The following is a 17,515-nucleotide window of genomic DNA, read 5'->3' as shown; positions in this document are numbered from 1 at the left end:
TTAAGAAACCCAGGCCTTACTTTCTATTGCTGCTATACGAATTAGCATTTCAGAGTATGCCCCTGCTACCCGTGCAGTGCCCTGTCTCACGAAGGTTTAACTCCACTGACAGCTGCCTTTGAAGCATGCTCCCCTCATAAAGCAGATCTGCTGGGTCCTGATAAGGACTTGCTGAAACAATCCTCATCAGCTCTTCTCTGAATCCTTTCAGGCAAGAGAAGATGCCAGCAACTACTCTCAACCTTTCTGACTAAGCAGTGCATTCATTTGGGTAACTCCCTACTAACACACAAGTGTGCCATTACTCACCGGCAGCATCTTGTAGAGCTGACAGGGGATGCAAAATGGAGGAATGCCAGTGTAAAATGTAGTTGGATACAGGTGACACTGAGGAATGCTCTCTATGTAACCATGATCTATGTACCGTACCTATGGGAAATGCAAAGCTTTCCTGAAATAATTCCTGGTTTCTATGTTAGGTTTAGTAACAGAATGCGTTCATTTACAGCGTTACTTTTATGGAGGAAAAAACAATGGTTTGATGGTAAGTAGGTGATGTGAAAAAGTGGAAAAAAAGGAAGGATTAAAAAAGTGGTAATGGCAGATTTGAAGTTCAGCTCAAACTTCTTTTGCAAGAATTCCTACCTTTTGTGGAATAACCACATCAGCTTAAAATTGAAAGAAAAAAATTTTGTGAACTAGGATAGGGTCAGATTTTGCAAATCTGCACTCAAAAATCATGAGTAGACTCAAGAGCTTAGGTAAGATTAACTGTTAATGAGAATAAGCTCTATACCCGTGCAGCTTTTTACTTAAAGAAAACTTATGACTATGAAAACTACAGGAAAAACTGTGACAACTGGAATAGGTAGACAGATTTGATCTTTAAAATAAATGTAAAAATGAGGACAGTAATCAACACTTAAGCAGAATGAACATCTGCATAGCCAGGTCAGCTGAGTTAAAAAATGTGAAATCCGTTATTTTAGAGGACTGGCTTATTTGCCTTTTTAAAAAACATACATATGCAGATATACATACACCCTCCCTCCCCCATACAATCAAACTTACCTGGAGAGTACTACCATTGACTTCTACAATCTTGGCTCGATACCACACAGTATCTGGTCCTCTTACAACACAAGCTTCTCCCTTCTTCCAGCAGTAGGGTATCAGGAGACCAAGGCCTTTGAAGGTATTTTGTATTTCAGCCATCAATTTATTTAGTGCAGGTTCTTGGGGGAGAAGCCAAAAAAAAAAGAAAAAGATTAAAAATAGTCTAACATTCATGCAAAATATTTCAATCACTAAACCTCATCAGATTCAGATGAAGACATGTATGAACATAAAACATGTGCTGCTCCAAAATCTATTTTCCAACACTGATACAATAGTATCAGTTCAATATCTAGTATATGCAAAAGAGTTACTACAGGACACAAACAGTAAACTGCATTTCCAATTCTAAAGCCATTAGTAATTCTGAATTCTAATCTCAAAAGAACTTACAGAGGAGTCTATGAGTTTTTTAACTGACACCCAGGCAGCACTAATACCAGAGCCAAACAAAGCATGAAGACGACACCAACTCCCAAGACCACTGTTTCAGTGGCAGGACACCATGAAACAACACAGAAAAGGTGTCCAGATGAACCTCTTCTGCTACAGGTACCGCCTACAGCAATAACTGCAGGAAAAATACACAGTCTTGTGTAAGTGGGGTTACTGTACCTTGAATTTTAAAGTCTTATGAATAAAAATAGTTCCATAATCTAGTAGTTAAATGTACTTGTGGAGCAAAAAAGAAAACTAGTGTTCTCATATGTAAATACTTCTCTAAAGCACAATACACTAACAAGGAACTGAGGAGTGACACTGCATCTGTCAGAAGAAAATGAACCTCTTTCAAACAGTACAAACAGAAAACGTTGTGAGATACAGAATGTAACACAATACAAATAAAGAGCCTGAAGCAATCTGAGCTTAAACTGAAGGAAAAAAATACAGTAGTATCAGACAACCAAGCTAACTTCCAAGAATCTTTATTACTATCTTCATCACTTTGAAGTAAATTATTTCATTTACTTTATCAGTCAACATTACAAAATAAAGCACTTGCTACTTTACCCACTACAGCCTAGAGAAGAAAGGCAAGTAATCTGTCCATCCAAGTGCTTTGGGTTTTTGGATTTCTTGGGAGGGTGGAAGGACAGGAAAGCTGATTTAAGGACAGAGAATCCTTGCCCCTCACACCGAAGGATATCATCTCCCAATAGCAATCTCTCAGAACAGGGAACATGTACCAGATAGTTTCTAGTATACATTCTGATACCCCAGAGCACTCAGATTCATAAATGTATTTTCTTCTATGTAAACTCACCAAATGATTTTGGTATTACATAAATAGTTCCATCACCTCCAATACAACTCACTACAGCCTGGAAAATTTTTGCTTCAGGAATAATGGGAGATTTATATACTTCATCCATTCCTGAATGAGGCAGTGGCTTGTACGTTTTGAGTGGTTTTTGTTTGCTCTCTGAAACAGTGGTATTTTCCTCTGGAACAGCCCCATTTCTTGCACGTGTGATTTCGGAATTGCAATCATCCAGATGTGTGTTCTCCTGCTCAAAATGTACTTCAAGATGTTCCCTGGAGACTGAGCAAGCCCCTTCAGCTTTACCAGTTCTAGAAAATTCAATCAAATATCAATATATTAACCGACAAAGAACTTGAAAAGTACAAAACCGTAAAATAATACAACTAAGAAAACCAAACACACAAAAGTGGCAAAGGCTTCTCAAAATACTGTCAAGCATCTTGTCTACAAACTTAGAGAACTGAAGTGTGCCATGTATACAATGAATGCTATACTCAAGTTCACTGAAGACTGAGTTCTGTTGCTAGAACTGTAGAACACAATCCAAATTTTTTAATTTACTTATTAGTTTGATAATAAGAACACCAGAGTCTGAGAGAATGTAAAAGGAAAGTATCCAAACCTTCTGTTTCTAAGAGCCAAGCCCTGTGCAATAAGGTATTCAGAAGTATCAGTCATTTTTCCTGTTTCATCTTTGCAAAAAATTTTCACAGGCAACGCACAACCTGCATCATTTTCCTGGAAAAAATGGGAGAGCTGAACAACATATTACAAATATGCATTTCCTCTAAACTACAGGCATATTTTTCATCTTATTGCTACTGTCAATCAGACATCCCTGAACAACTGATGCCCACATGAGAAGACACAAATTTATTTAATCCATATGACAATTCCCATCATTTTACCAACTGTTCTTCACACGACATCAAAAAAAGTTGCAGAATAAAAACTTGCTTTTCCCCTCAACTTTTAAAATAGAATCAAGTGCCAAACACTTGTCTTCCAGCAGGAGCTTTAAACCCATGCATAAATAACTTCACTCATTGCTGCTTTTATTTCCACACACACTGTAGAATACCACTGGCAGCTGCCAACAGATACTGAACAAATCAAACCCTTCTAATAATCCTGGTTTGGTTTTTTTTTTTTAAAACCATGCAAGAGGTCAATTACTAATGATATTCATACAGCACTGGATTAATTCTTTCAGTCTCTGAGGCTTGAAAACTAATATAGTAGCTGCTGAAATCATTCTCATCAAGAACCTGAGCAGCTTGCTTATCTGTCCATAAAGGCTGTCAGCATCTGGTGATCCCAAAGATACAGCTACTATGCTTAGTAACTAAATATATCAAAGATGAAGTTCTCTCCAAACTGGTGGAGTCGACTGCCTTAATGCTCCAGTGAATAACAAAAGTAAAGCAGAAAGAAGAAAAAGCACCTTTTTCCCTAGAGCAGACAGCTATCCAATCAAAGTTCTACTCAGGACTTTTTGAAAGGTAAAATATTCAGAAAAAAACCCTGAATTAATAGACAGCCTAACAGAAATTTTATAAATACCACTGGTTTTGATTACCAACCTGTATGACTATTTTCACTTGTGCTCCAGTTAGGTAATAGGATAAGCATTCACACACTGTTGCTGTCCACTGCGTGCTTCCACCTGTTGGTCTAACATAGAACAAATTATAATCTTTAGGTACAAGAGAAGTTGGCATCTCCTGAGTGTAACCACCAACTCTTCCTTCTACTAAAAATTTGTTCGGTTTTTTTTTTTTTAACTGCTAAACTGTTACAGAAAAAAGAGACAATCTCTATTGCAGGCAAGAGTAAAGTGAAATCACTATTAATTTCTGGATCTCTATGACAGGAAAAATTAAAAACTACAACCCCAGAACTTCAAAATGAGGAGGATTATGAGTTCTAGAAGTTATGACACCTGTCACAACAGTCTAGAAGAGACCTTCTGTACAGTTTCATGCGATCCGATTCATGTCAAACTCTGAGCCAAGGAAAAAAGAATTCAGAGAAATAAATCTGTTCACTATTTTATAACTCATCCTGCAAATCTTATTTATTTCTATAGCACAGTTTTTGCTTACTACTATGCAGTATAATCCTTAGAAAAAACTCCAAACCTTTATAAAATAAATCACAGCCACCACCCCATTTCTTTATTCAAAAAGCAAACCACATCCAAGTCTTGGATAATCAGTGCTAACAAAGGTATGTCATTACTAGTTTCTAATGCTGCTACTCAGTATAAAGGAAAGGCTACCTTATTTCTGTCAGCGAACATTCTATAGCTAGCATCCCAATATTCTTGATACTTTCCTCAAGTTTTCTTAGACAGCTGACCTCCACTGTTTTTTCAGCTCCAGAATCATAGAGTAGTACCTGTTACAAGCAAGAAACAATGAAACAGAAATAAACCCCCTCTCTTACTGTTATCTACAAGAAATGATAATTCAAAGCATTCCTGAGGAGGTTAAAAAACATTTCAAACATTACCAGGATTCAACAAATGCCTTTTGCACTGAAATACTTCATCACAATACAAGCAATTACCACAGCATCACAAGGGGACAAACCATACAAATGTGCTCAAAGGGCGTTAAACAACTTTACTGACTTTTCAGTAAACCAAAAAAAGGCTGAAACAGCTCCCCTCCACCCCTTGCTTTTTATTCTGATGGGGTTAAATAGCTGTTTGAAAGCTCTTAGGCTCAGGAGGCAGATGATGCAAACTTGAAGTACACAAAGTCCCATTTCTGCTTCTTACTAAAAAGACCCCTGAGCAAAACCTGATGATGGTGGAGAAGAATCAATGGCAATCCAGTCCTGGATTACCTGTACAACCAAAAAGCTATTCTTACTTTTGAGACACGTAAGTATCTAGTCCCAAAATGCTTTTTCTGGTCCCAATTATTTTCAATTTGGTAGAACAAAATGCATGCTTCAAGCATGTGTGAGGCTACTGGGGAAAATGTTATAGCCTCATGATACAGTGCATCACCATCAGTTTAGGGTTCATGCAACTGCACGACTACATGGGTTCCTGTGGCGTTGCACTGGGTTCAACTGGCTCCATCTTTTAACAAGGATCATTAAGTTTGAATTACTGTGACCCTCAGTTTCACACACCTTCTGGAATCTAAAATGAATTGTTAAACTATAGCTTGAGAATCTCTGCCATGTTCCAAAGGGCAGTGTAAATAGAGAGGAAGTCAACCTCATGAGCCTTCCTCAACTACCAGACACATGCTAAAGGCACCTGAGCTTTGAGGAGGCAGTCAACTAATTTGCAGCAATGTACAATGCAGCTTAAACTCTCAACAAAAGACTGTGTGAGAAAATATTAACACAGAAGTAAGAAACAAAGATTTGACCTTATTTTAATCAGTGAATGCTTACAAGTTTAGAAATAAAAGTATGAAATCCGTTATGATAAGAGCTCTACCTCTGCACTTGTTTCAGAGACAATCCTGCTTATCTGACCTCTTTGCCACTGACCCATATCAGGTACATAAACAGCACAGTGCATCTTACTCTTCCACTTCACAGACTGTGGCTGGGATTCTTTGTAGATGGAAGCCATGTCCTCCTGCAACCTACAATTCAAAAAACTGCTTTTCTAGTGATAAACTTTAATGCAGTAAATAAAGCACTTATTCAGTCAATCATTGTTTAACTAGCACACAGTGAAGTTTCACTGTTCCAACAGATGCACAGTACTGCAGTTTTTCCTCATGACATGTTAGAAATACATGAAGCAGGAGTTACAACACACGTGCATCCTGATTAAAACCACAAACCTGCCACGTTAACTTAGACACTGGAATTAACGTGAGCAATCCTGAGTGCTTTGTAGGGCACTATTTGAAAGCTTCACTGTTTTCTCTTGACAACTTGAGAGTGTGGTACTCAATGTCATGACTATGTAACCAGGTAGTTACAGCCAAAGACGATGGAAAGATAAACTGAAAAATAAGCAGCTTGCACTAAACCATGACATATTCTTTTAACCATCTTCATAGAGTAGGCACAAGTACCTAAATGAATGTTACCTAAATATCTACCAAAGGCAGGCTGATACACTATGTCTATGTCTAAAAATTGCCTTCAAAGTTCCTAACGGTACTGGAAGCATCCTGAAAAAACCCCCTGCAACTACAACTAATAGCAAGTTCTACGACTTGGGGTACAGGTTTTATTTAACCAGATTTCTAATGAAGGAATGGGAAGGAGAGAAGAAAAAGCAGGAAGGCCTAATCTTTTTGGACAGTGTTGCATTCATCAGATGCCAGTACTTACTACAATAAAATTGATTTGAAATATGAGTGAGATCATGTCCTTAATTTGGAATCAGAACTATTTAATAAGCCACAACGTAGTGCCAACCTCTCTTCTATGCTTTCCTCAACAAAGGCAAGTAAGTCAGCAGCCTTCGAGAAGTACAGTGTCAAATGCAACTCTAATCAGAGTTTGCTCTAACTATACTTCACCACTTTGTAATAAGAACACCTAAACTGAAGAAAAGTTATTTGAATTTTAGTACCTTTTCTGTATACTTTCTGATGACAGCAACTGGACAAAAATTTTACTAGGAGACACAACATGACTAATTCTCCCATGTAACTCCTTGTTACAAAGTGATCTGAAATCTCCTTCATCCACAGGTTCCATGTCTATAGGAATTAAAGATTCTGAGGTTTTAGAAATTTCTTCTAAAGGATCATCCCATATTTCATTGGGCCTTACTTCAGTTCTTTCAGTGTACCTGTAAAGAGCCCAAAATAATTAGAATGAGAAGTTTAAACAGATTTTAAACGAAGTGAAAAAGCTCAATAACAAAATGACAGAATTATTCAACATGGAAGTGAGTAGTAGCTTAGACAAAAACATTTATAAATGCTACTTCGGAAACACTCATGATAGTAACATTCTTATTCTCCTTCATAAAGTATCCCTGCACATTCTTCTCTCATCTTGCCCTTATGCAGGCATTCATGAGAAAGTGCGACATATGAGCTCTGAAGAGCTAGAATAAAGCAAGCCAAAGCCCCCCAAAGAGCCTTTTGCCTCTACTCCCCAAAAGAAACACCATTCCAACTAAAAGCCACAGTGTGCCAGGTGTAATGTTGGTAGCTGGGGCCAGAGGCTGCAGGGGTGACCTGTGACAGCTGCCCCACGGCAGACCCTGCTCTGCAACACCCCCCCCCACCCCCTGGACACGGCTGGGCCCCTCTTTCAGTGAAGCTGATGGCACTTCTAATTTAAGGAAGGGCAGAAAACTTCAGGGAGAGAGAAGAGGGAACAGAAGAGACAGCATAGGCAACACCAAGATCATACAAACAGAAGATCTGGAGTGAGCCTCTTGCCCCACAAAATAAGGGACAAAGGCCTGTGGAGGGTCCACTCTAAAGCACAGGAAGAAAAGAAGTGTCCTAACCCCAACTCCCTGCACTACTCACTGCCTCCCTGAATGGACTGAGTGCAACTCAAGGGCAGGAGAGGAAAGAGAGGTGTCTGGAATAAATGTGACCCTGGGAAACGGGAAGGGTAGGTGCTATAAATGTTTGTCTTCTGTGTACCAATGCCTGAATTAGTAATTAAATGTTTATGCTAAGTAGTAATAACTAAGTAAAATCAAGTCTGTTTTGCCTGCAACAGTACTTGGTAAGTGATTTCTCTGCCTTTATTTTGACCCATGAGTTTCCTTGCTCATGTTTATTTTCTCCCCAGTCCAACTAAAGAAGAGGCAGTGAGGAAGTGACCGTAAAATCCACCTTAGTCAAGTGATCAGTGTCACACACCAACTTATGTTAAAGGAATATACCCTACTGATTGAAGGCTGGAAGCAGGCATCTAAGTACAGATGGAACAAAACAGAATACCTTTGTGACAGGGAAAAAACAACCTGGCTGTTCAGGTTGCTTAACTTACAAAATCTTACTAAAAATTGCGCCTGTGACAGCATAAGTGTTACTAAGATTTAGTTACATTTCTGAGCTAAGAGAGAAAATCCACTGATATGCTTCCTCCTGAAAAAAGCAAATTCAGGAATTTCCTTCTGGAATGAAAACTTCCCATCTAATGATCTATTTCCACCAGTATTCAAAAACTATTAATGAAAGAGTAACTACAGATTTTCATGAATACAGCCCATGGATTATCTTGGTAAAAAGCCAGCAAATTAAGAGCAGCAGTGTTACATCCTCATCAGCCTCATCTCCACCACCACACTTCCCAAGACTGCTGTCCTCCCAATTCTCCTGTTGCTGTCATAGCTGGTTACCCAAGTGTTTTCTAGTAAGAGACCTTCCAAAGAGATGACTTACCTTAGGTGCAGGTTAAATACACAAATTCTTTTTCTTACTACCTGGGAATGGCAACCTTGTAATCACTTTGGGAAGATGTGGCACTTAGGGACACCAAAATTACGACGCAAATATTTGATCTCCAATTTTTTCACAGGTACAACTTCATTACATTAGTCAAGATTTAATTTGAGAATTCAGCTGTCAAACTGCAGAGTTACACTCTAAATTACACCAGCTGATGAATGTGATTTGAAAATTAATTTATCGCAGACATGGCAAATTCCAGCCACTGGAGGTGACATACCAGCACCAGTAATTTCAATACACAAACTCTGTATTTCTAAATACTTTAAAAGTTATGCACGGTGTATTTACCCAGGTATGTAGGATGCTAGGTCTTCCTCAACTAGCTGGCAGTTAATACTAAATTTTCTCCCATTATCAGCAGAGGCACTGAAGAGCTCAATAGATAAGATGTTATTATCTAAAATTTCTGTGAATGAATAATATCAATATAATTAGTGCCAATCAGTAACAGTATGAAGATTATGGTTTTAGAGGAACGAAAAACGGTACTGAAAGACAGAATACTGCAACATTACATTTGATGTACAAAAATGAACATCAACAGTATGTAGAGGCTTAGCTTTGCACATATCTATAAAATTAACTTAAAACACACCAATAATCACAAAATATTTTCATACAATACCCCCAACTGCTACACAATTCCATTTGTTAGATAGGTTCCAAACCTCCATTCCACAGGGAAAAATAAGTAGCTACATATGAACAATAGATGGTATTGAGCAAAATCCTACTACTGCAAGTGTTATCTGAAATTTTTATTTTTTTTTTAGCAGTATTTTAGACCAGCAGCAATCACACTCCCAGCTACCAATAAAGTCAGTAAACATCAAGGACACCTAGTACTTTTGGAAACAAGCCCATCTGAATAACCATAAAACACTTGCATCATGTAACACTGGTATGGTCTGTAAGAGAAGACATGAACAGAGCTTTTGTAACAAGTTTTATCTGTTTTGTCTTCTCCAATTAGAGGACAGAATTTAGATACTCTCACTCCAGGCTATCTCTAGCAGGTATGAACATAACCATTTCAAATAAATACTATTTTAAATATCGAAGTGATTGTTTCTACATTTGAGTCAACTTAATAATATGTAAATAGAAATCAATACACTCTTGATAGCTTACCAATAACTGAACACAACATAAGCTTATCTTCAGTCATTTCTTCAAATCTTTCCTTGGCTTTTCTGTTCCATTCATTTGCCCCATTAAATGGCTCAATGCAAGCCAGCCTACACCTGATTGCCTGAAGAATAATTCAAGATTATGCAACTAACATCACATACAGATCCAGATCATCTCATTATGACTGAGTCACAGGCTTGGCTTTGCACTCATGCAAGACAGCACGACCTTGGCTTCTGGTTCCACATTACCACAACCTGATTTAGTTTAAAACGATCCCTCCCTTCCCCATAGCTGAGCATGAACCTCAAATTCAGATATCGTGATGAAATACAAAGAGCTTAAAATCTCTTTGCCTCCCTGACTTTAAAGCATAGAACTGGTACAGAGATCAGTAAATATTATTGCACAGACATGATAAAGAAAGTCTACTGGTGCCTACAACTAATTTTAAAAACCCTATCAACAAATAAAGTTTCAAAGTTTAGCATAATTATGACTGGTAACCAAAACTATCAAACAGTGAAGAAAAAAAATGTCCGTTTATGTGTGTTATTTATTTGACAGAAATACTTTGCCATTTTCTTTCCCAGTCAGTTTTCCTCCTTGTCAAAAAGGGGAAACTCCAACCATTCCTCAAGCCAGGAAAACACACAACTTTAAATTATAAAAACCATACAAAAATGTAATTAAAACACACCCTATTATCAGATTATCATTTAAAAAGGAAAACGCAAAAATTCATTTGGCTTATTATGGAAATAAATTTAATTTAAGTGAATTAAATACACATGTATATATAAATTGTATAAATACCTTCTCTTCAGGGCAACATTAAACTTAATTTACACCTGAATGATATTAAAAAAATTAAGGAGTTTTCAATATGGACCCAAAACACATTAAGTGAGACACATCCTAATGGTGGGCAAAAAGGAAGTTCCTTAATATTTTATTTATTTTATGTATTTCAGGAAGTGAACAACCCTCTCTTTCCCCTCTCATTCAGTGAGATGCTGTTAATTTTGAGTGTTTAATCCAGGCATTTACCTTTTCTGGAAAGCTCAGAAACTCCTCTTTTACTCTGCGTATGTCTTTATTAGTTAAGTTAGCAATGTTGCCATAGTCAACGTATTTTACCAGAACTTCTTGACAACTCGGCAGCCCTTCAAGGAAAACAACCCAAGTTATTGTAACAAAAAATTAGTATCTGATACAGGTTAAAGCACCAGAATTTCAGAGCAAAACCCACATTCATGCCATATGATAACCAGTATTAATTTTTTTTGCATTTTTATAACACAACTCAAAATGTGTGTTCTTTAGAAGGCAGCTCTTTCAGGTTCCTGAAATGACAGCACTGGCATTTTGGCCCCCTAGCACGTGAGCACTTAGTGAGACACTGGCACACTGAATACACACCAATTAAATGTGTAAGCACACAACCATGCTACACTGCCCACATACAGGCAACACAGACTCAGCACAAGCACAACCCCCCTCCCCCCAGTCCCTTTGGAATTACTATGGAGAATTATTAACCAACACCAAATACACTCACAGCTTGGCTGGAAGAGCCAAAGCTACAGTTCAAACCGTAATAGTAAGAGAAGTACTACTTTAAATAGTTATGTAATAGAATTTCAATAATCTCTAGAAAATGGACTATATTGCATCTCTGTTTAAAAAAGGACAGGTGTATAAACCAGTCTACTAATAGCAGAAGAGTATGAATTAGTACTACTGACTTTATGAAGCTACCTGGTAGCACCAGAATTCCTAGTAAAAATACTGGTTGGATGTTACTGCTCATATCCAGCATGTGACTCTGACCTACCAGCACATCTGATTCTGCAACCTAGCATTAGAGCAAAATAATCAATACTTCACCTATAATCTGTGCTCTGTACCAATTCCCATCCTCCTGTTTTGCAATGCAGGCTTGGCCTTCAACTGGGCAGAAAATTTCCAAGTTTTTACCATTCTCATGTTTATATATCTCCTGAATTTTCTCTGGAAGAGCTAAAGATTCCACACTCTCTCTCTGAAGTAAAAGCAACAAACCACATAAACACAGCCGATGTTCTTTTTTAATGGCATTTTTTCCTCTCTAAAGGCATAATTGTTTCCTAGTAGTGTACTTTCCAGTCTTCCCTCCAAAATTAAAGTGGTCATGAATACATAAAGTGAATTAAAGAGCCTAACAATTACCATTCTAAACAGTAAAATACTGCACACCCACAAAGGAATTAATTATGTAACATAACTGACAAAACTTTCTGTGATTTTAAGAACTCCCAGAATTTAACTGGGATGACTGCTGGAGTTAATCTCAGCTATTAATTCTAGGAATCCTACCACTGGTAACAAGTGACAGAACTTAACAGAAGTTGTAGCTTATTTAGTGTGGACTACGAACAGCTCAACATTAAAATGTTTATTCATAGTTTTACCTAAACAGACTTTATTTCTAAACTTACCAAGCAGAGATAGAAATCACTTGGACTATTAATGTGACAAACCACAACAAAGACCTCTTCTCCTTCTTGTGGAATATTCGGCGGACTGTAGTGTGAGATGGTGCAGTTTTCTAACTGATTGGGAAACTGTAATTTAAACCTAAGGTGAACAAAATACAATTTTGAATAAAGTCAGCCAACATTAACTGAAAAGGAGCCCTTTTATATTCAAATGTCAAATTTCCCATAAAAAACCCACAAAATGATCTTATAAAAAGAACTTGATTCATGTTTACATGTACAGCTTAAACTTTCCTTCTTGCAGCTGGTGCAGCCAATTATCTGTAGTGCTTCTCCCACCACCTACCACGAAAATCAAACAGATACCAGGCTCATTTCTGTGTGGTTTTCTGTCTGTGATAGACACCAAGGGCTTCTCCTTTAGCCCCCTGTTATTTAATATTTGTACAGAAATATAAATTTTGCCATTTTCTAAAATAAAGCTCCCTACCTAAATGAAGCCTGACTAGTGCAAGTGAGTATGGCATGGTGCTTATTGGTGAAGGTGAAAAAAGGAAATCAACAGATACTGCTGAAGATTAATACATCATACATTAATATAGGGAACACAGCAAAAGCAACCTGCTTGATAAAATTCAGTTGGTAAGCATTATTCTGTTATCAGTTACGGCATACAGGAGCACGAACTAAAGGAATACACGTACCTTGCCAAATCTAAGAAAACTAATGCATCCTTGACAGACAGTGGTATGTTACCACTTATTTCATTAAATGGAGGTTTTCTCAAATCCACAATGAGAACACCATCCTCTTCTCTAAACACCATCATTGAAACAACTTTATTATTTACCATTTCTAAAAATTTTGTCTTTGCTTCCTCTCCCCAACCTTCATCCTGTATTAGAAAGAAAGCGTTACTGAGGATGTCAGAGAACACTACAACAAAAAACACAAATGGTAATTAAATAGAAGAAAGGAAGAGAGCACAGATGCATCTGAACAGATTAAATACTGAACATGGTCAGACTTGTCTAGTCTGTAGCCAGGACAGCACTGAATACAGTTTCTGTTATGGACTACTAAGTGTATTTAACTGTACAAAACTAAGTCAGATCGAAGGATTGCAGTTTCCACCATTTTTCACCTGAAGATCTCATCAGACTGTTCTGAGGAGAACCAGAACATAAGCCAGAATTGTCTTACCTGTTTCATTTCATGACTTTCACATGAATTGAGAGAGCAGAAATGGAAGCTTGTCTTCTTGTGTCTTTACACAAATGCACAACATAATTTGATCAATTTCCACATTCCTGCTCTCCATGACATCCTGCTGTATGACATTTTATCTACCCTGAAAAAGCCTGTCTGGATTTATTTCTCTGGGATCAAATTAATGCATTCCTCATTTGATACTGCAAATATGTGCCTTTTAGACACAGAAAAAAATGAAAGCACAAATAAGGAAGGCATTTTATCTACACTTGTGAAAACTGTTCCAGAAATCTCCTAAAGTTATTTCAGTCAACATCACACTGATAAAAACCTCTAAAAACTGACCAACAGTTAATACTGTCAGAAATGCACAGCTGTATTGGACTCAGTTCATTCCCATGTGATATGCATCAAGAACAAAGCAAGCCCAACTGAAAAGTGAATACTGAAGAAAATAATACTGCAATATATATCCTTACTTTTGTAATGGAATAAAGGCTGAGAGTACTTTATTTGTTGTTATACTGAAAGAGAATAAATAACATTTTTCAATAGGTAGCAAAAATTTTTAAGTAACAAGTACAATCCATGAAGAGAATCTCTTAAAAATTTTGAAGCCCTTTATTCTTTGTTAGGATGATTTCTGAAAGTTACTACTTGCATAGTTATCAGACAGACACGAAATAAGAGGATCAGTTTTGTGATCTGTTTTTGAACTTCACAAAAGAGCATGCCTGAAGTATGAGCAGTGAGATTTAAGCCTGAAATATGCATCTGTAGTCCCAGAGGCTTTTTTAGACAGACTGCTATAAGCTCTTGTTTTCTTTCCAATGAAAGTAATGCAACAGATCTTTTTACAAAAGAATTTAACTTCAAAAAAAAAAATACCCCCTGTACTCTTGAGTTTCCTTCTGTTTATACTGGAATAAGATAATTTTAAATGACATATTTAAGTTCTTTAATATAAATCTTATGAAGAAAGAAGTTCCTGAAATACTTCAAGCAGCTTGTACTTACTTCATTTTTGGGAACAACATCCTTCAGTGAGCACTGTACTGCTAAAGGGGGAACTACTGCAAGCTCAGCATCAATGTGCTGGTCAGGCTTCCTCACAAACAGACAAATGTCATGTGTTTCAATAGTCTGCAGAGTAGCAGGATCAGGCCTTTCAGTGGGATCACATCTAATGTCAGTAGGAATAAATCCAGCATGAGCTTAAAAATCAAAAAAACCCAAACCCAACGCCTAAAACCCCCCAAACCAAACCCCAGACTTTTATTTTAAGTCATTATTGCAGTAATTGGCATAATGTCATGCCAATAAAACAGAATTTTAAAGTCTCAGTGAAATGCATTTTTTTAAAGTATTTAGTACTCACATGATCTCTTTTACAATGCAAGTCTCAGTTAAATATTTTAATGTATGCAGACTTGTACACTTGTGAACTTAAATATAATGCCACTTTTTCCATGGGGAATATGCACAAAAAGAAAACCAGAGTCATTTTGTATCTGGTTATCTGCCTGTGTGAAGGCAAGGAAGGACTTGTTTCTCAGTAGAGAACTTGAATAACAACACGCAACAAATGCAGACAAAAAATCCTCTCTCCGTAAACATACCCTGAGAAAATCAGAACTATGGAGCTTCCAAAATCAATCAGAAACACTTTCAGCAATGCAACATCACACACTTTGTATCTTATTGGACCACAAGGCTTCTTCCTCTGATTTTTACTTTCTACAGGAATTAGTTCAGTGATAGTTCCACGGCACCACATTCCAGTTTCCTTACTCTTAATGAAAGTTCTAGCACCTATATGGAAGCAAATACAAAAGGACTAAATTCAGTATTTTAAAGTATTTCACACTGAAACTACTATTACAGTTCTGCATTATGTTCCCATCCTCCACACAGGGTAACAGTGCTACTGCTACAATAAAGACACAAAGACAGTAAAAACCTTGTCACCGTAGCCACCAGAAGGTCCCCCCACATTCCTTTACACAGTGTCTTTAATAAAGGCTAGCAGCTGTTTGGCTTGTATCAGGAAGTCATTTCTGGTAAATTTTTCTATACTTCTGAGTCAAGTGGCAAGAAAACCCCACTGATGTATAAAGTTTACATACTTTCCATCAGTTTTCTAAACTGATTATGGGTAAGATTATCAACATGTGGGTTAGGAAATAATTTTAATGATTTAGGAATGTATTACTATCTTTCATTTTGATTTCTAGAATGGTTTCTATTCAGTCAGTGAACATTATAATGATTGCTTTACTATGTAAAGGAGTGAGGGGAGGAGAGAAAAAAGAAAGAATATGATACTAAGGAATATATATTGCAAGGTAGTATTTTAAGCTGTGTAGACCTTTGGAAATTAACCATTTACCTAGTTCCAAAATGTCTGAAGGCAAGAGACAGGAACTCTTATTACAACAGAAGTTTTCCAATTTCTTCTGCAAAGCAAATGCTTCTTCCTTCTGTGAGTATCTCCGAATATAGAAGTGGCATGGATTTATAACATGGCTTACAAACACCAATTCTGTCAAACCTGAGTAAGACATAACACAAATTCTCAAACACCCTCCAAGTGACTCCAACAAATATTATCAGGCATATAATTGAGTTTATGTTGCATTAATCATGATAACATTACCTCAAATAGATTTTAATCTCACAAGTCTGTTCATACTTGTTTCAAACTATTACTATGTTTGCTTCCTGATGAAATTGCTCTTTTGAACTACCTCCCTTATGCTACCCTCCAAACGAAAAGGCTTGAATTTAAGTGGGTAATTCAGAGTTTTTATTCCCTCTAACGAAGACATAAAAAGCTTCTAGAAAGCAAATTAGAGATTAAGGCTCCTATCTTTAAGAACAGGTAAGCAAAGCACTTTCCTACAGTTATTCAGTGTTAGTGCATGAAGATTGAGGCACTAGCCAAGAGATGACCCTATGTAAGACAGGACTTGTGACTAAGCATCCAAATCCTTTGTGCTGCAAGTACTTCCCTCCATTAGGGATACAAAAAACAGGTTTCTCTTTCTGAAGCTACTCAACAAAGGCTGTTAATAGGCCGGAGGGTTTTAGAAGCCCCACAACCCAATTCTTACAAGAGTATTTTATACCACAGAGCTTCTGCAAAGGGTGAACATCATCTAGATTCCGTGTCACCTGCATGACTGACGAGGGCCCACTAAACAGGAAAATTTGCAACATCCTCGAGCACTGCCATCTCTGAACTGTAACACATCACAGGCAAAGACAAGACACAATCTGGCATCTGAAACAATCTGAGCAGGTATGCAGCACTGTGCTTCCAAGTCCAGGAAATGCCACATCCAGAACAGAGGCAAGCTTTCCCTTGGCCATTTCCAGCATATAAAATGGCATCTGAATAAAAAGTCTGACTTGAAAGATTTTACCTATAAGAGGGACACAGCCTCTTCTGGATCACCCCTGGCCACCACCCCCAATGAGTGATGAGTCAGTTACTTTATCTTACATACCGAATCATAGAATCATTAAGGCTGGAAAGCACCTCTAAGACCCTGAGCACCCCCTGGACACCAACTCAGCAGGCTCTGCTGGACTCCTGTGTGACAGTGACTTTCAGTACCACAGGGCCCAATACTGGATATGGTACTCCAGATTCAGACCTCCACCAGAGGGGAAGGATCCCTTTATGGACCTGTCAGCTACACTCTTACTAGTACGATCCAGGAAGAATCTGACAAGCTGAGGCACCTAACTGGTACTGCCAAATATCACAGGACAATGGCCTGGGAGAAGATTCGAGAAGCTGAGGTAACTGACAGGAAAGAATTCTCCAGGAGCCAATGTCAAACTCTGAGGGGGACTGCAGTAACCACGAGTCAAAGTAAATCATCAAAGCAGAT

General features: G+C 37.6%; 1 protein-coding gene across 1 annotated transcript in view; it reads right to left on the bottom strand.

Annotated features, from left to right (window-relative positions):
- RNF17 (ring finger protein 17) overlaps positions 1-17,515 on the bottom strand; it is a gene marked incomplete at both ends in the record, with an annotated part of 39,373 nt that overhangs the window by 9,117 nt on the left and 12,741 nt on the right. Inside the window, 17 exons of the mRNA XM_082278209.1 lie at positions 310-429; positions 1,072-1,235; positions 2,381-2,688; positions 3,003-3,118; positions 3,964-4,054; positions 4,662-4,780; positions 5,844-5,994; positions 6,942-7,163; positions 9,082-9,199; positions 9,925-10,045; positions 10,975-11,090; positions 11,815-11,968; positions 12,405-12,543; positions 13,109-13,299; positions 14,634-14,799; positions 15,236-15,428; positions 16,006-16,167. Of these exons, the coding sequence (XP_082134335.1) occupies positions 310-429; positions 1,072-1,235; positions 2,381-2,688; positions 3,003-3,118; positions 3,964-4,054; positions 4,662-4,780; positions 5,844-5,994; positions 6,942-7,163; positions 9,082-9,199; positions 9,925-10,045; positions 10,975-11,090; positions 11,815-11,968; positions 12,405-12,543; positions 13,109-13,299; positions 14,634-14,799; positions 15,236-15,428; positions 16,006-16,167 (2,651 nt within the window). The remainder of the gene's footprint in view (positions 1-309; positions 430-1,071; positions 1,236-2,380; positions 2,689-3,002; positions 3,119-3,963; positions 4,055-4,661; positions 4,781-5,843; positions 5,995-6,941; positions 7,164-9,081; positions 9,200-9,924; positions 10,046-10,974; positions 11,091-11,814; positions 11,969-12,404; positions 12,544-13,108; positions 13,300-14,633; positions 14,800-15,235; positions 15,429-16,005; positions 16,168-17,515) is intronic.

Source organism: Coloeus monedula (genome assembly GCF_965178545.1).
Source record: "Coloeus monedula genome assembly, chromosome: 3".
Classification (NCBI taxonomy): domain Eukaryota; kingdom Metazoa; phylum Chordata; class Aves; order Passeriformes; family Corvidae; genus Coloeus; species Coloeus monedula.
Note: the sequence above shows the minus strand (reverse complement) of the source record. Positions and strands in the feature narration are given on the sequence as shown.